The following is an 18,980-nucleotide window of genomic DNA, read 5'->3' on the forward strand; positions in this document are numbered from 1 at the left end:
TTTGTAGATACAATTCTTTTTTTTAACTTTTGTTTAACAAATATAAATTTCCAAAGTACAGCTTATGGATTACATTGGCTTTTTCACTCCCATAACTTCCCTCCCACCCGCAACCCTCCCATCTCCCGCTCCCTCTCCCATTCCATTCACATCAAGATTCATTTTCAATTATCTTTATATATAGAAGATCAATTTAGTATATATTAAATAAAGATTTCAACAGTTTGCACCCACACAGAAACACAAAGTGTAAAGTACTGTTTGAGTACTAGTTATAGCATTAATTCACATTGTACAACACATTAAGGACAGAGATCCTACATGAGGAGTAAGTGCACAGTGACTCCTGTTGTTGACTTAACAAATTGATACTCCATATGGGCATCAGTTCCTGTCCCGGCTGCTCCTCTTCTGATCCAGCTCTCTGCTAATGGCCTGGGAAAGCAGCGGAAAATGGCCCAAGTGTTTGGGCCTCCACACCCATGTTGGAGACCTGGAAGAAGCTCCTGGCCCAGCTCTGGCTGTTATGGCCATTTGGGGAGTGAACCAGTGGATGGAAGACCTCTCTGTCTTTCCCTCTCTCTGTCTGTAACTCTGCCTCTCAAATAAACAATTAAATCTTTAAAAAATAATTTAAATCAAACTAAAACTTGGCTAGCAAAGTTTCCTGAACTGCTTTGGCATGCAGTTATCACAGTTTTTCTAAATTGTTAGAGGAATTACTATCTCTCTTACATACTTGGCTTTGCATTTAACTTTTTCAGCATATTTCTTAACTAGATGAAAAAAAAAAAACTTGAGAGCAGAATCTGCATCACTTTATTTTCCCACTTAAAACGTATCTGTAGGTCCAGTGCCATGGCGTGGAGAGTTAAAGCCTTGGCCTGGAGTGCCGGCATCCCATATGGGCACCATTTCTAGTCCCGGCTGCTCTGCTTCCGATCCAGCTCTCTGCTATGGCCTGGGATAGCTGCAGAAGATGGCTCAAGTCCTTGGGCCCCTGCACCCACATGGGAGACCCAGAAGAGGCTCCTCATTCCTGGCTTTGGATTGGCGTAGCTCCGGCCGCTGCGGCCCTCTGAGGAGTGAACCAGCGGATGGAAGACCTTTCTCTGTGTCTCTACCTCTCTGTAACTCTGTCTTTCAAATAAATAAAATTTTTTTAAAAAAATCTGTTACAATCTCTCATAAAGAATGTTGGTAGTAAATTCTAACTACTAATGGAAAAAGGGATGATAATTAAGGAAGATAACCAATAAATGAGCTTTGTAAACACCAGAGTAACTAAGATTACAAAAAATTAAACAAATGAATTTTCAGTTACCACCCTTCATTAGGAAGCTTAATTTTAAACTTTGTTTCACATGTTCAAAGAAAAAGCAAAACACTATTTCCCATCTTTCATTTCTAAGATATCTTTAGAAAACATCTTTTCTTTTGAGCAGTGCTTAGTATTGTTATAGCCACTTAAATGAAAATTATATATTTCTACAATACACATAGTTCTACAAAATTCTGCTTTTTTTATTATGAAAATAATGAATTAGTTTTTCCAAAATGGGAAGGTAAATTTTCAGACAGTTTCTTACAGTGTAACTGATTTTTCTATTTTTTTCACAAAAAAAAGACTATTGTTTTAAATTAGAATTTCATTTAATCAATTTTTTAAAGGATTTAGTTATTTGAAAAGCAGAGGGGCCGGCACCATGGCGTAGTAGGTTAATCCTCCGTCTGTGGTGCCGGCATCCCATATGGGTGCTGGTTCTAGTCCCGGCTGGTCCTCTTCTGATCCAGCTCTTTGCTGTGGCCTGGGATAGCAATAGAAGATGGCCCAAGTACTTGTACCCATGTGGGAGACCCAGAAAAAGCTCCTAGTTCCTGGCATTGGATCGGTGCAGCTCTGGCTGTTGTTTGGGGAGTGAACCAATGGCAGGAAGACTTTTCTCTCTGTCTCTTCTTCTCACCATCTGTAACTCTACCTCTCAAATAAATAGGAAAGGGAAAGGGAAAGGGAAGGAGAAAGGGAGGAAGGAAGGAAGGAAGGAAGGAAGGAAACAAGCAAGCAAAGCAGAGTGACAGAGCAAGAGGAAAAGACAGAGAGATCTTCCAACCATTTGTTCATTCCCCAAATGCCTGCAATGGCTGGGCTGCACCAGGCTGAAGCCAGGAGCCAAGAACTCTATTTGAGTTTCCCACAGGATGCTAGGGACCCAAGTACTTGCATAGTTCTTTGTTGCTTTCTCAGGTGCATTAGCAGAAAATTGGATTGGAAGCAGAGGAGATGGGACTGAACCAGCACCCTGAGATGGAATGCACGCATCATAAGTAATGGCTTAACTTGTTGTATTATTACAATTTTATTTCATTTTATTTTTTATTTTTATATAAGGTTTTTTTGTTTGTTTGTTTTTGTTTTTTTGTTTTTAATTTGAGAGGTAGAGAGTCACAGACAGTGAGAGGGAGAGACAGAAAGAATGGCCCTCCACTGCTGGTTGACTCCCCAAATGGCTGCAATGGTGGGAGATGAGCCAATCTGAAGCCAGGAGCCAGGAGCCTCCTCCAGTCTCCCAAACCCGTGTAGGGGCCCAAGCACCTGGGCTATCCTCTACTGCTCTCCCAGGCCACAGCAAAGAGCTGGATTGGAAGAGGAGCAGCCGGGACCAGAACCAGCACCCATATGGGTTGCCAGTGCCACAGGCCAAGGACTAACCCACTATGCCACAGTGCCAGCCCCGTCATTACAATTTTCTTTTAAGAACAGTGTTGGGAAAATTCTAGCAGTCTTATTAGATAAAAGGGACACTCATGTCAAAGGCACTATTGCTGTACTGTCTCAAAATGAACATTAAAACAAAGTGGCATTACACAGATAGTAACTATTAGTTTTCCTCTGTGATTTTCTCTATTTTTAAAATTCTAAAGATTTAAATTTAAAATATAAATATCACCCAGCTTGCTTCAATTTCAAAATGCAGGCAAAAGCAAATCAAATTTTAAAAGCACTTTTCAGTAGATCTGAAGAACTACGCCTTACCATTGTGCACGTAGGTAAGCCTTCTTTCTTCTCTGGTTACAATGTTAGATATCCAAATATCATTGCTGTGTATAAAAGCAATCCAGTCTGGGTCTGCAGGGCATAATTTGGGATCCATCCGTATGTTGGGACAACTAGTTTCCACTAAATTGGGCCGTAAAGGTTGTTGCTAGGAAAGTAAACACCATTTGGAGGCAGCGTTACGCTTACATATACCCATTGTTTTGCCAGCAAGCACTGCTACAAGGGTTATAAGAGATGAAATAGACAATATAATAGCACTTTGTAAATGTTGCTGACCCAGCCTGTTTAAGAGAGCAATTACTGTTTATTAAATATTTTTACTGTTTATTCACTGAATATTAAATACTTTAAATTTTAACAACATAAAAGTTTGTTCATAAAAATGTAATGGAAACCAGCATCATAATTCTATCAGAATAGTTCCAACAGCACATAAAGAAAGGCATAGAATAAAACCAAACATATATAATCATTTATGAACACAAATTAGTTTTCCAGGAAATTAAAATGAATTGCTTTTGACAACAGTAACTTCCAAACTCTCCCTCAGTACTCACACAGAAATGGGAGCTGATGCTCTTTACTGTATCTTCCTAAATAGCAAATGCTTTAGCATTTCAAAATTGTATTTTAATGTCACTGGAAAATTAACTCTTAAAATTGGAAAATTAGTAACATACATTTTCTTTTTATCACTACTATTTTTTTTGGTGGATAGACTGAAGTTTCTGTTCTATCTGTTATTAATCTTTTTGATTTGGGTATAAATAACCTTTAGGATCCCAAAACAGACTTAACGAGCAATAATTCCAACTTACAGTAAATCCTTGTGGCCCTCCATCTTTTACATGATAAATTCCACTACCAGCTTGAAACAGAAATGTTCCACTTCCTTGGTGATAGTCGTAAGAAGCAATTCCAACTGTTCCAATGCGTTTTCTTTCTCTTAATAGTTCTTCTTCTCGAGAATACATTCCATAGTCCAGTGTTGCCTAATACAAAAGGAAAGTCACCTATTCCAGCCTTGGGAAAGCTTGCCTTTTGCTTTCAGCACTGAAACCCTAACATCTCCAATATTAGTAAGTCTGCAGTTTTAGTGGCCCCAAAAATTTTCTAGCAATTTTCAGAAGATTAATTTCAAGAAGTCTGCCGAGGGACCGGTGTTGTGACGTAACAGGTTAAGCCACCACCTGTAATGCCAGCATCCCTTATGGGTGCCGGTTCCAGCCCTGAGCCCTAGCTATTCTACTTCTGATGCAGCTTCCTGCTAATGGCCTGGAAAAGCCGTGGAAGATGGCCCAAGTGCTTGGCCCCTCCTTGCACCCACATGGGAGCTTCATCCAAATCTCCTGCCTCTTGGCTTCAGCCTGGCTTAGTCTTGGCAGTTGCAGCCATTTGGGGAGTAAACCAGCAGATGGAAGATCTGTCTCACCCTCTGTCTCTCTATAACGCCACCTTTCAAGTAAATAAAATAAATCTTAAAAAATTTGCTGAAAGATTTCTTATTACAGGGTCTTTAGATGATTATTATCTATAATAGGGAATAAGAATAATGTCTGAGGGGTCAGCATTGCGGCATAGCCAGTTAAGGTGTTGTCTGCGACACTGGCATCCCCCTAAGGCTCCAGTTCATGTGTCCTGGATGCTCCACTTCTGATCTAGCTCCCTGCTAATAAAAACCACAATGAAGTATCACCTTACCCCTGTCAGAATGACTAAAATTCAAGACACAGAGAGTAACAAATGCTGGCAAGGATGCGGAGAAAAGAGAACACTTGTACACTGTTGGTGGGAATGTAAATTAGTGCAGCCGCTGTGGAAAACAGTATGGAGATTTTTTTATTTTTTATTTTTATTTATTTATTTTTTTGACAGGCAGAGTGGACAGTGTGAGAGAGAGACAGAGAGAAAGGTCTTCCTTTGCCGTTGGTTCACCCTCCAATGGCCGCCGCGGCCAGCGTGCTGCGGCCGGCGCACCGCGCTGATCCAATGGCAGGAGCCAGGAGCCAGGTGCTTTTCCTGGTCTCCCATGGGGTGCAGGGCCCAAGCACCTGGGCCATCCTCCACTGCACTCCCGGGCCACAGCAGAGAGCTGGCCTGGAAGAGGGGCAACCGGGACAGAATCCGGCGCCCCGACCGGGACTAGAACCTGGTGTGCCGGCGCCGCTAGGCGGAGGATTAGCCTAGTGAGCTGCGGCGCCGGCCCTCTTTATTTTTTATTTTTGACAGGCAGAGTGGACAGTGAGAGAGAGAGTCAGAGAGAAAGATCTTCCTTTGCTGTTGGTTCACCCTCCAATGGCCGCCGCGGCCGGCGCACCGCGCTGATCCAATGGCAGGAACCAGGTGCTTCTCCTGGTCTCCCATGGGGTGCAGGGCCCAAGCACTTGGGCGATCCTCCACTGCACTCCCTAGCCACAGCAGAGAGCTGGCCTGGAAGAGGGACAACCAGGACAGAATCTGGCGCCTTGACCAGGACTAGAACCTGGTGTGCCGGCGCCGCAAGGCGGAGGATTAGCCTAGTGAGCCGCAGCGCCGGCCAAGATTTCTAAAAAACTAGAAAATAAAGTTGTCCTATGACCCTGCAATCTCACTATGGGTATATATACAAAAAGACTTGAACACACTGTATCAAAGAGATACCTGCACCACCATATCTGTAGCAGCTTTGTTCATAATAGCCAAAATTTAGAATCAACCAAGGTATCCATCATCAGATAAATGGATAACATGGAAATATTATTCAGCTATAAAAAGGAATGAAATTCTATCATTTGCAGCAGAATGGATACAAATGGAGGACATCACATGGACTGAAATAAGCTAGATCCAGAAAGACAAATACCACATGCTATCCCTTATATGTGGGAATTAAAATTTAAAAAACAAACAAAAAAAGAAATGTCACGTGTATTAGTACTGCTGCAAATATGGATTTGTAAATCTTTTAAAGATTTATTTAATTGAAAGTCAGAGTTATAGAAAAAGAAGGATCTGGTTCACTCCCCAAATGGCTGCAACAGCCAGGGCTGGGCCAGGCCAAAGCCAGGAGCCAGGAGCTTCATCTGGGTCTCCCACATGGGTATAGCGGCCCAAGGACTTGGGCCATCTTCCTCTGCTTTCCCAGGTGCATTAGCAGAGAGCCAGATTGGAAGTAGAGCAGCTGGGACTCGAACCCATATGGGATGCCGCATCAACGCCAGCCCTAATCTTTGTTTTATACCTTTGTCAAACCAAAGGTTAAGAATGTTATACTACCGGGGCCAGTGCCATGGGTTAAAGCAATGGCCTGCAGAGCTGGCATCCCATATGGGTGCCTGTTCAATTCTCAGCTGTTCCACTTCTGATCCAATTCCCCACTAATGTACCTGGGAAAGCAGCAGAGGATGGCCCGAGTGCTTGGGCCCCTGCACCCATGTGGGTAGGGGCTCCTGGCTTGGCCTGGCCCACCTATGGTCATTGCAGCCATTGAGGAGTGAACCAGAGGATGGAAGATCTGTCTCCCCTTCTCTAACTCTGCCTTTCACATAAATCAATCTTTAAAAAATCTACATTATTATAGTTTTAATGATCTGTGATTACTTTAAAATTTACAGTTTATAGGTGAAATGGTCACTTTTCCATTTAATTACTGTGTATAGCCATTGCCTATATTCCCACAAAACTGCAGTCTTTTTACTTTTACTTGTTAAACTTCTTATATGGTGAAGTATTAACCCTGTTTACTACAATGTAAATTTAAAATGTTATCTCAAAACTAAAAAAAGGGAGAAGGAAGGACGGTGCGGGGAGGGGAAAGGAAGCAGATGGAGGGAGGAAGGGAATATCATTATGTTTTTAGAATTTTATCTACAAATTCACATTGAGTCTTAAAAACTAATTAAAAATTACAATTAAAAATTTATTTATTTATTTATTAAAGATTTATTTTATTTATTTGAAAGAGTTACAGAGAGAGGTAGAGACACAGAGAAAGCTCTTCTATCCACTGGTTCACTCCTCAGAGGGCTGCAATGGCCGGAGCTGCGCCAATCCAAAGCCAGGAATGAGGCGCCTCTTCTGGGTCTCCCATGTGGGTGGCAGGGGCCCAAGGACTTGAGCCATCTTCTACTGCTATCCCAGGCCATAGCAGAGAGTTGGATCAGAAGCGGAGCAGCCAGGACTAAAATCGGCGCCCATATGGGATGCCGGCACTCCAGGCCAGGGCTTTAATCTACTGCATCACAGCACCGGCCCCACAATTAAAATTTTTAAAATAAAGTACAGAAATTAAAAAAATTATTGCTATTTTATTTGAAAGACACACAGAGACAGAGAAATCTCCCATCCACTGGCTCATCCCCAAATGGCCACAACATCTAGGCTGCACCAGCCTGAAGCCGGGAGCCTGAACTCCATCTGGGCTTCCCACATGGGTGGAGGAAAACCCATCACTTGAGTCATCACCTGCCACTTTCCGGGAAAAGAAGCTGGATCAAAAGCAGAGTGGGGACTTGAACCCAGGCACTACGATATGGCATACAGGAGTTCCAGGTGGCATCTTTAACTGCTGCACCACAACGCATGTCCCCCCACCCACACTGGGTATTTTTTTTAAAGTTTTCCATCAATACCTATCTACCTATTTACCTGAGAGGCAGAGAGAGAGCTCCCATTGACTGGTTGGTTCACTCCCCAAATGCCCACAATGGCTGGTGCTGGGCCAGAGCCAAAGCCATGTGCCAAAAACTCAATCTAGGCCTCCCACATAGGTAGCAGGAACCCAGCTGGTTGAGGCATGACCACTGCCTCCCAGGATCTGCATTAGCAGGAAGCTGGAGCCAGGAGCTAGAAGTGGGAACTGAATTCAGGTGGTCTGACATGGGAGGCAGGCACCTTAACTGCTGGGCTAAACACCTGCTCTCTACGGTACTGCTCTTTAATTTTTCAGTATATTTCCTAGTAACAAGGAAAAATCCCTTGAGAGCAGAATCTGCATCCTGTTGCTTTCCTACATACAACATATCTGTCATAACCTCTCTCAGACAGCATTTGTAATTAATTGCAGCTAACGATGGAGGATGATGAGGCGCTTTCCTAAGACAGAAATAATACGTGACAAATCCATACAATTTTAAAAGGAAAATAAAGAAGAAAACAAACCTAGTAAGTGCTATCTTAAAAAAATTGTTACTCAACTTCTAATCCAGCTTCCTGCTAATGAATCCTGGGAAGCAGCACATGACAGTCCCAGTGCTTAGACCTCTGCCACCTATGTGGGAGATCTCTATGGAATTTCTGGCCTCTGACTTCAGCCTGGCTCAACCCTGGCTGTTGTGGGCATTTGGGGAATGAACCAGCAGATGGAAGATGGAGCATTCTCCCCCTCTACCTCTCTGGCATTCTGCTTTTCAGGTAGATGAAAAGAAACACTAAAAAGGGGGTGGGGGAGGTTTAGATAAGCTTTCTGGCAGGAAAGTATCATTTCAAAATTAAGCCAGCACACTGAAATGAAAATGTTATTTAATTCTTGGCAAACAAAATTATGTTAGGTGAGGTTAAAACACAACCTAGAAATACTGCTAAACCCTTCCTAGTCCGTGTATTCTTTGTGTCACTCACTAACATCTAATTATATATATAACAGACCCCCATTACCCTTGGTTTCAGTTACTCAAAAATCATTAAATGGAAAAAGTATTAAATAGAAAATTATAGAAATAAGAAATTCATCACAGAGGAGGTCTGGCCTAGCAGTTAAGAAGCTCTGGCTCTTGACTCTCACTTCTTCCTTTTTTTTTTTTTTTTTTTTTGTTATAACATTTATTTACTTGAAAGGCAGAGTTACAGAGAGAGAGACGGACAGACAGAGAGATCTTCCATCTGCTGAGTCACTTCCCAAATGGCTACAACAGCTAGGGCTGGGCCAAATCAAAACCAGGAGCCAGAGTTTCTTCTGGGTCTCCCATGTGGGTGCAGGGGCCTAAGCACGTGGGCCATCCTCTGCTACCTTCCCAGGCACAGCAGAGAGCTGGGTCAGCAGTGGAGTGGCTGGCACTCGATCCTGGTGTCACAGGCTTTTTGGCTACCGCACAACACCGGCCCTCTAGCTTCTTCCTAATGCAGACCCTGAGACGGCAGGTAATTAAGTAGTTGGGTTCATGCCATCCATGCGGGAGACCTGGATGATGTTCCTGGCTCTTGGTTTCAGCACTGGCCCAGTCCCAACCACTGTGGCTATTTGGGGAATGAACCAGCAGATGAGAGCATACTTTCTCTACCTCTCAAAAAATTATACACCTAACTTTTAAATTGTGTGCCATTCTGAACAGAGTGATAAAATATGCTCTCTCAGGAATCACCCCTTTCTCTAGTAAATCCATGCTGTGTATGCTACCCATCAATCATTGGTAGCCACCTCAGTTATTAGATCAACTGTAGTGGGTATCACAGAGATTGTGGTCAAGTAAACCTTTTAATTTTGTTTTTCTTTAGAGATTCATTTTTATTTATTTGAAAGGCAGAGGTACAGAGAAACAGAGATCTTCCATTTGCTGGTTCACTCCTCAAATGGCCACAATGGCTGGGGTTGGGCCAAACCAAAGCCAGGAACCCGGAGCTTCTTCCAAGTCTCCCACATGGGTGCAGGGGCCCAAGCACTTGGGCCATCTTCTACTGCTTTCCCAGTCGTGCGCCCAAGTGCATTAGCAGGGAGCTGGACTGAATGGAGCAGCGGGGTCTTGAACTTACGCCCTTATGGCATGCCGACGTTCTAAGCAGAGGCTTAACCTGCTATGCCACAGCACCAGCCGCAACCTTACTTAATGTACCCAAAAGTGTAAGAACTTGGGGCTATGCAAAAGAGAAGCTTTAAAGTGCTTCCTTTAACTGAAAAAAGTGAAAGTTTTTGACTTAAAAAAAAATCTTATGCTAAGGTTGTTAAAATCTACAGTAATCTACAGTGAGTTAATGCTTTTAATGTCTTACTATGCCTAAACTATAAATTAAGCTTTATCATAAGTATGTATAATTGGGAAACAAACAGTATACACAGGATTTGGTAGAATACACGGTTTTAGGCATCCACTGGAGTTCCTGGGATGCATTCCTCAGTTTCGGGAAGGACTGCTGTCCACGTATTTGTACCTGTGTGTGCTAAGCTTTAACATCAGAAGTTAGCAAATTCACTGAACAGATAGTTTCATCAATTCTGATCTTTTTATCTGCTTTAAGCATCTCTAAAAACTGTTTCCACTTAAGCCAAGAGCAATTCTGAGTAGAAGACTAAGTGTGAAGCTCTCCCCTCATATTTTATCTGAATGTCACCAGGTTCGGTTTATAGTTAATATTTTTTAAAGAATTATTTTATTTTATTTTATTTGAAAGACAGAGTTATAGAGAGAGGTAGAGACAGAGAGAGAGAGGTCTTCCATTCCACTGGTTCACTCCCCAAATGACCACAATGGCCAGAGCTGAGCTGATCTGAAGCCAGAAGCCAGGAGCTTCTTCCGGGTCTCCCAAGTGGATGCAGGGGCCCAACGACTTGGAGCATCTTCCATTGCTTTCCCAGGCCATAGCAGAGAGTTGGATTGGAAGAGGAGCAGCTGGGACTTGAATCGGCATCCATATGGGATGCCGGCACTGCAAGCTGGGGCTTTAACCCACTGTGCCACAGTGCTGGCCCCTACCTTTAATATGGTTTTTTTTTTTTTTTTTGGACAAGCAGAGTGGACAGTGAGAGAGTGAGAGAGAGAGAGAGAGAGAAAGGTCTTCCTTTACTGTTGGTTTTTACCGTTGGTTCACCCTCCAATGGCCGCTGCGGCCGGCGTGCTGCGGCCAGCGCACCGCACTGATCCGATGGCAGGAGCCAGGTGCTTCTCCTGGTCTCCCATGCGGGTGCAGGGCCCAAGCACTTGGGCCATCCTCCACTGCACTCCCGGGCCACAGCAGAGAGCTGGCCTGGAAGAGGGGCAACCGGGACAGAATCCGGCGCCCCGACCGGGACTAGAACCTGGTGTGCTGGTGCCACAGGCGGAGGATTAGCCTATTGAGCCATGGCGCCAGCCTTTTAATATGTTTTAATACTTTACAAATAAAATGCAAGAAATTTTAGAGCTAAGAAATTAACTTTCAAAACAGAACTCTATTTTAAATTTCATGATCATGAAATTTATCTGAAAGAATAACAGACACTAATCCTCCGCCTAGCGGCGCCGGCACACCAGGTTCTAGTCCCGGTCGGGGCGCCGGATTCTGTCCCGGTTGCCCCTCTTCCAGGCCAGCCCTCTGCTGTGGCCAGGGAGTGCAGTGGAGGATGGCCCAGGTGCTTGGGCCCTGCACCCCATGGGAGACCAGGAAAAGCACCTGGCTCCTGGCTCCTGCCATCGGATCAGCGCGGTGCGCCGGCCGCAGCGCGCCGGCCGCGGCAGCCATTGGAGGGTGAACCAACGGCAAAAGGAAGACCTTTCTCTCTCTCTCTCTCTCTCTCTCACTGTCCACTCTGCCTGTCAAAAAAAAAAAAAAAAAAAAAAAAAAAAAAAAAAAAAACCAAAAACAGACAAGATTGTCTTAAAAATGCAGAAAAATATTAGGATGAAAAATAGTTAGCCTTACTATATACTATAAAGTTAAGACATGAGACATAGAATGAACAATGGTATAGAACATCTAAAATAGAATTCTTAGACATTAGTAAAAAAAATGTGGTATCACTTCTCGGCCTTTCGGCTGAGATCAAGTGTAGAAAAATGTGGTGCTTTTATAATCAATGACTACTCATCTAAATTTTAAACCAGTTATAATCACTGTGGAAAGCCATTTGTAGAGAGATAAAATTGGATCCACTTCTCATATATTCCAGAGATTGAAATGTTAAAAAAAGAAAACTTCTATAAGCCAAAATGGAGTGAGACCAGATTTACCTTCCCATCTGAAACAACTGAAAAAATAGACAAAATATATAAATTAACACATTCAAGATACCAGAATTCATACAAAAAGGGGCAGAGATCCTAGAAAAATGGAAATCATCCAGCTAACTGCCTGAGGGCTATTAAAAGTTGGCAGTACAAGGAGAGAGAATACAGTAAATCAAAGGAGAAATCACACAGGAGATCAAAAAATATTCTGAGATGGAAGAAAACAAAAACAATATAGCAAAACTTAAGGGACACAGTGATTAACAGAAAAATCATTAACTATAAATGCCTATGTTAAAAAAAGACATCTCAGGGGCTGGCGCTGTGGCACAGCAGGTTAAAGCCCTGGCCTGAAGCACTGGCATCCCATCTCTCTCTCTCTCTCTCTCTGCCTCTCCTCTCTCTGTGTAACTCTGACTTTTGAATAAATAAGTAAGTCTTTAAAAAAAAAAAAAAAAAAGGACATCTCGAACCAAATAAAGAACAAACTACTTTCAAACCAAGCGGAGATGGAAGGGAATGATACAAATTAGATGGGAAATGAACAAAATAGAGAATAGAAAAACAGAACCCAACAAAACCAAAAGTTGGTCTTATTAAAACATCAACAAAATTGAGGCTGTTGCTGTGGTGCAGCAGGTGAAGCTACCACCTATGGTATGAGGGCCACTCTGAGTTCCAGCTCCCTGTTAATAATATGCCTGGGAAAGCAGTGGAAGACGGCCCAAGTGCAAGGGCCCCTGGATCCACATGGGAGACCCAGACGAAAAAATATCAACAAAATTGACAAATTTTGGTGGAGTAACAGAAACCAAAAGTGTTGTACAAAGTGCTCAAATGGAAAAAAATCAAAAATAAAAGAGGGGTCACTACTAACAACCCTTATGGGAATAGAAAAGATTTCAAAGGAATACTATGAACAACTGTTAGACAACCAAAATGAAATGACAAATTTCTAGAAATATATAAACTGACTAAAGAAATAAAAATTGAATAGACCTATAACATCCCATTAATAAGAGTTTCACTGATGATTTCTACCAAATATTTAAAAAATTAAAACCACAAATTCTCAAACTTTCTTTAGAGAGAGAAAGAAAAAGAGAAAGAGAGGGGGAAAGACTAACTGGCATTGTGACTCAGCAGGTTAAGCTACCACCTGAGACGTCAGTATCCTATATCAAAGTGCCAGTTTGGGTCCCAGAAGCTCAGCTTCTGATCCAGCTCCCTACAGGTGCGCCTGGGAGAAGAACAGATGATGGCTCAAGTACCTGGGTCTCTGCCACTCATGTGGGAGATCAGGATGGAGTTTCAGGCTTCTGGCTTCTCTTGGGCAAGCACTGTTGCCATTTGGGGAGTGAACCAGGGGACAGAAGATCTGTCTCTCTCTGACACTTTGCCTTTCAAATAAATATTTTTAAAAATAGGAATAAATTTAAATATGGCAGTATACATAAATAGGGGTTGCTAGGTAGGGGGTATATGGGAACTCTTTATACTACTTCACAATTTTTATTTTGTAAATTTAAAACTATTCTGAAATAAAATGCTTGATTTTTAAAAAAGTATACATAGAAAACTACTTTAAATAAAGTAAAAAGATTTAAATAAATGGGAAGACATTCCATGTGCATGGACTGAAGACAGTAAAATGGAATGCTTATCAAAATCCCAACTGCCTTTTTTTTTCCAGATAATGGACAAACTGACTCTAATAATATTCAAAAGGAATTAAAAGGGACACAGAATAGCCAAAACGATCTTGACCATTGGAAAACTCCCACTTTGATTTCAAAAGTTAGTAGAAAGCTAAATTTATCAATACAATTTGGCATAAGGATAGACAGGACAATGGAAAAGAATTAATGTTCAGAAATACATCCATCAGGGACAGCACTGAGGCACAGTGTTGGTTAAGCCACAGTCTGTGGTGTTGGCATTCCATGTGGATACCAATTCGAGTCCCAGCTGTTCCAGCTCTGATCCAGCTCCCTGCTAATGTGCCTGGGAAAGCAGAGGAAGATGGCCCAAGTCCTTGGGCCCATGCACCCACATGGGAGGCCTGGATAAAGCTCCTGGCTTCAGCCTGGCCCAGCCCTGGCTATTGCAGCCATCTGGGGGTGAACCAGCAGATCAAAGATCTCTCTCCCCTTTTCTCCCTCTCTCTCTATAATTCTGACTTGCAAATAAAATAGATCTTTTAAAAAAATACAACTGTATATTTATAGTCAACAAGCATGCTAAAACCATTCAAATAGGGATAGTCTTCAAACAAATGGGATAACGGGATATTAACATTTCTGGGATAATGGGATATTCACATGTAAAATAATTAATTTGGGCCCCTATTTCATATCATATTCAAAAATTAACTCAATGGATCAAAGATCTGAATGTAAGAGCTGGGAAAGCAATAGAAAATGGACCAAGTCCTTGTGCCCCTGCACCTCATGGGAGACCTGGAAGAAGCTCCAGGCTCCTGGCTTTGAATCAGCCCAGCTTTGGCTGTTGCGGCCATTTGAGGAGTGAACCAGTGGATGGAAGACCCCTCTCTCTCTATGCCTCTGACTCTGTAACTCTGCCTTTCAAATAAATAAATCAATACTAGGGGGAAAAAAAAGAGCTAAAACTATAAAACTCTTCTATAAGAAAACATAGATGAAAATCTGCACAGCCTTCTTGGATGTAACACCAAAGGTGGGATAGGTGTGTGGCACAGCATATAAGGTGATGCTTGGCATACCCACAACCCATACTGGAGTGCTTGGGTTCAAGTCCAGCTCCACTCCCAGTTCCAGCTTCCTGCTAATGCATACCCTGGGAGGAAGCAGATGATAGCTCAAGTACTTGGGTCCCTGCCACCACATAGCCTGAACTGAATTCCCAGTTTCAGGCTTCAGTCTGGCCTAGCCTCAGTTATTGTGAACCAGAGGATGGGAGATGTCTCTCTATGTCTGTCAATTAAAAATTAGAAACATTAGAATTCATCAACATTAAAAAATTGTGCATCAAAGGACATGGATTAGTTTCTTAGGGGTGCTGTAATAAGTTATCACAAACTTGTGAGAAATTTATTCTCACAGTTCCTGAGATCAGAAATCCAAACTCAAGAAGTCATCAGGGTCAGCCTCCTAGGTCAATCTAATTTTTTTTTTTTTAAGATTTATTTATTTATTTGAAAGTCAGAGTTACACAGAAAAGAAGAAGAAGCAGAGAAGAGAGAGGTCTTCCATCTGCTGGTCCACTCCCCAACTGGCCTCAATGGCTGGAGCTGCGCTGATCCGAAGCCAGGAGCCAGGAGCTTCTTCTGGGTCTCTCATGCAGGTGCAGGGGCCCAAGGACTTGGGCCATCATCTTCTGCTTTCCCAGGCCATAGCAGAGAGCTGGATCAGAAGTGGAGCAGCCAGGACTTGAACTTGCGCCCATATGGGATGCTGGCACCACAGGCAGTGACTTTACCAGCTATGCCAAGAGCTGGCCCCATAGGGCAATCTTTCCTTGGCTCTTCCTGGTGGCTCTAGCAGCCTCTTGGCTTGTAGCAACTTAAGTCTAATCTGTGTCTTCTCAGGGCCTTTACTTCCTGTGTCTGTGTGCCTCAAATTTCCAATTGGGAAGTGAGCCAGTGGATGGAAGACCTCTTTCTCTCTCTCTGTATAACTGACTTTCAAATAAATAAATAAATATTTAAAAAAAAAAAAAAAGAAATGGATCTTTGTGGGGAATGAGACTGGCAATGGAGAGGGAAGAGGAGGGGTGGGAGTGTGGGTGGGAAGAATCACTATATTCCTAAAGTTGTACTTATGAAATACATGAAGTTTGTATTCCTTAAATAATTAAATAATTAAAATAAATAATTAAATAATTAAAAATTATCTTTGGGGGGAAATAAAAAAAGAAGTTAGCATTTTGGCATTGTGAGTTAAGCTGCTCCTTGTGATGCCAGCATCCCATGTTGCTGGTTTGAGTCTGGGGTGTTTGTTCTGCTTCTGATCCAGCTCCCTACTAATGTACATGAAAAGGAAGATGGGCCCCTACCACCCAAGTTCCTGGCTCCTGGTTTTGGCCTGGCCCACACTTAACTATTGCAGTCATTTGGGGATGAAACCAAAAGATAAAAGATAGTTCTGTCTCTCTTTCTTTTTCTCTGCCCAACTATTCTCTGTTTCTGTGCCTTTCAAATACAGCTATAAAAAAATTGTTTAACAAAAAAGAAAGAAAAAAATCTGTTCAAGAATCAGGAAATTTGTAAGCTAAGTGAACAAGTGAGGATATGAAGAAATAAGCAATAATTTTAGGTGTGAGCACGATATTGTAACGACTAAAAAGAGTTATTAGTGTCATTTAGAGATACATATTGATTTACTTACAAATTCAATAATCTACTGGCATCTACTTCAAAATAATCTGAGAAGTAGGAGTGGGGATTGTGAGGGAGAGTTGGTAGGGCTACAGTAAAAGATTGATGGCCAAGATTTAATAATTATTGAAAACTATTCATATGTTATTTTACTTTTGAATGTTACGGAAATTTCCATTATAAAAGTGAAACAAAAACAAAAGCCTTTTGACTTAGTAATTTACAAATTGTTCCTTAAGAGAATTACTATTACTTCAGTTCAATACATTGTTCTCAGAATTAGGAAGAATGCTTTAAAAAAAAAAAAAAAAAAAGCCTATGCATGGGGCCGGCGCCGTTGCTCACTTGGTTAATCCTCCGCCTGCGGCTCCGGGATCCCACATGGGCGCCAGTTCTAGTCCCAGCTGCTCCTCTTCCAGTCCAGCTCTCTGCTGTGGCCTGGGAAGGCAGTGGAGGATGGTCCGAGTGCTTGGGCCCTGCACCTGCATGGGAGACCAGGAGGAGCACCTGGCTCCTGGCTTCAGATCGGCACAGCGCCGGCCATGGCGGCCATTTGGGGGGTGAACCAACAGAAGGAAGACCTTTTTCTCTGTCTCTCCCTCTCACTGTCTATAACTCTACCTGTCAAATAAATAAATTTTTAAAAAGCCTATGCATAAGAACATCCATTACAAATGGATAGTTACAAAGGTTATTTTCTAAAAATTCTGATCAGAAATATGTTTTAGTACACTTTACCCCTAATGTGGTATTCAACGAAGAAATAATGTAAAAATAAGGAGAAGCAAAAAGGCAAATATACTCAGACTATCATCTTGTCCTGAGATACTCTCAACTATTTAATTTTTTGTCTAAAAATCTGAAACAAAAGCCTCTAAGTTTTGATTTTATACAAACTAAATTATACAATTTAGATGAAAAACCCAAACTTTATTTAAGTTAATGCTGTTACTAAGCATTAGAACTATAAATTAAATTTCAATATATAAGTAAAAATCTTTATGGAAATATATGGTAGCTCTTTTATGTAAAGAATTTCTTCAAGGGCCAGTGCTGTGGCACAGCGGGTTAATGCCCTGGACTACAGTGCTGGCATCCCATATGGGTGCTGGTTCGAGTTCTACCTGTTCCACTTCTGATCCAGCTCCCTGCTAATGTGCCTGGGAAAGCTGCAGAGGATGGCGTAAGTTCTTGGATGCCTGCAAACACGTGGGGACCTGGCGGAAGCTCCTGGCTTTGGATCGGCTCAGACCAGCAGATGGAAGACCTCTCTCCCTCTGTCTCTACCTCTCTCTGCAACTCTTTCAAATAAATAAAATAAATCTTAAAAAAATCCTCCAAAAAATTAAGAATTAGAATGTTAATGAAAGGGAAAAGGCAGTTCAACAGGGAGATCACAGTTAAAGATGACTGAATACTGTAATATTGTATAGTTTCAGATATTGGAGTTCAAAGATCACACATGTAAAAACATAAAAATATTTTTGATTCACATTTATTTCAAAAATAAAAAGCTACAACTCAATTTCTGCCTCTAAATAAATGCAGCATCTGAAAATAGACCAAATTATGGGAAAAACAATATTTAATCCTACCTGAAAAAGATCCAAAAGAGGCTTCCAAGAGAGCATTAAGACTGCTGCTCTGTTGACACTTTTGGGAATTTCAGAATAAAACAGTGTATTTTCTCTGTTCTCACCAGACATAGCTATAAGAAAAAAATAATCACTTATTATTGTAATTTTTCAAAAAGATTTATTTGAAAGGTAGAGTTAGAGAGAGGAAGAGATAGAGAGAGAAAGATCTTCCATCTGCTGGCCCACCCACCAAACAGCCCCAACAGATGGAGCTGAGCTGCTCCAAAGCCAAGAGCCAGGAGCTTCTTCCGGGTCTCCCACGTGGGTGCAGGGGCCCAAGCACTTGGGCCATCTTCCGCTGCTTTCCCAGACACATTAGCAGGGAGCTAAACTGGAAGTGGAGCATCCAGGACACGAACCAGCAGCAGCTTTACCTGCTATGCCACGGCACTGACCCCTATAATTATTTTTAAAATAGTATTCTTATTACAATCATAATTACTAGTAACTACATAATGCCTTTCACTTAGCACAATATTTTGCACTCTACAGGATCCATAACTAATGTTATTAAATATGATGTGCACATGACATATGCCATGGACATTTTCTTCAACAAAACAAGGTTAAGCCACTGCCTACAATGCTAGTATCACCTATGAGTGCCAGTTTGAGTCCCAGCTGCTCTACTTCTGATCCAGGTCCCTGCTAATGCACCTAGGAAAGCAGAAGATGGCCCAAGTACTTGGACCCCTGTGCCCATGTGGGAGACACTTTGGCCCAGCCTCTGTCTCTCTCTCTCTTCCTATGTAACTCTGCTTTTCAAATAAACAAGTCTTTTATATGTGTGTGTGTATGCATATACATAAATTAATAAAAAACATAGAAACAGATGCCTGATTTGCTAAACACCTCTTTGTCCTTTACTGGAGAAGGGCAAAGGAAAAACAGGTCTAAATCAAGCAGAAGCCAAGTCTACTCTGTGAAATCATGCAACAATCGAACGGGAAGATCACAGCAGCATAGAATGAGTCCCATACAAAAGAGAGCTAATGGAAACACAATGTGGTTATGAAGTTGGGAAACAAAGAAAA

At 42.0% G+C, this 18,980-nt stretch overlaps 1 protein-coding gene across 4 annotated transcripts in view; it reads right to left on the minus strand.

Annotated features, from left to right (window-relative positions):
* Positions 1 to 18,980, minus strand: part of DPP8 (dipeptidyl peptidase 8) — a 71,537-nt gene that overhangs the window by 41,323 nt on the left and 11,234 nt on the right. For 3 of the 4 annotated variants that reach the window (XM_008268879.4, XM_002717966.5, XM_008268881.4), the window contains exons 3-5: positions 17,905 to 18,017; positions 3,877 to 4,050; positions 3,035 to 3,203 (exon numbers count right to left, since the gene is read on the minus strand). In XM_008268879.4, the coding sequence (XP_008267101.1) occupies positions 3,035 to 3,203; positions 3,877 to 4,050; positions 17,905 to 18,017 (456 nt within the window). The remainder of the gene's footprint in view (positions 1 to 3,034; positions 3,204 to 3,876; positions 4,051 to 17,904; positions 18,018 to 18,980) is intronic. The other variant, XM_070054386.1, reaches the window with a different exon arrangement.

This window comes from Oryctolagus cuniculus, chromosome 12 (genome assembly GCF_964237555.1).
Source record: "Oryctolagus cuniculus chromosome 12, mOryCun1.1, whole genome shotgun sequence".
In the NCBI taxonomy this organism is placed as follows: Eukaryota; Metazoa; Chordata; class Mammalia; order Lagomorpha; family Leporidae; genus Oryctolagus; species Oryctolagus cuniculus.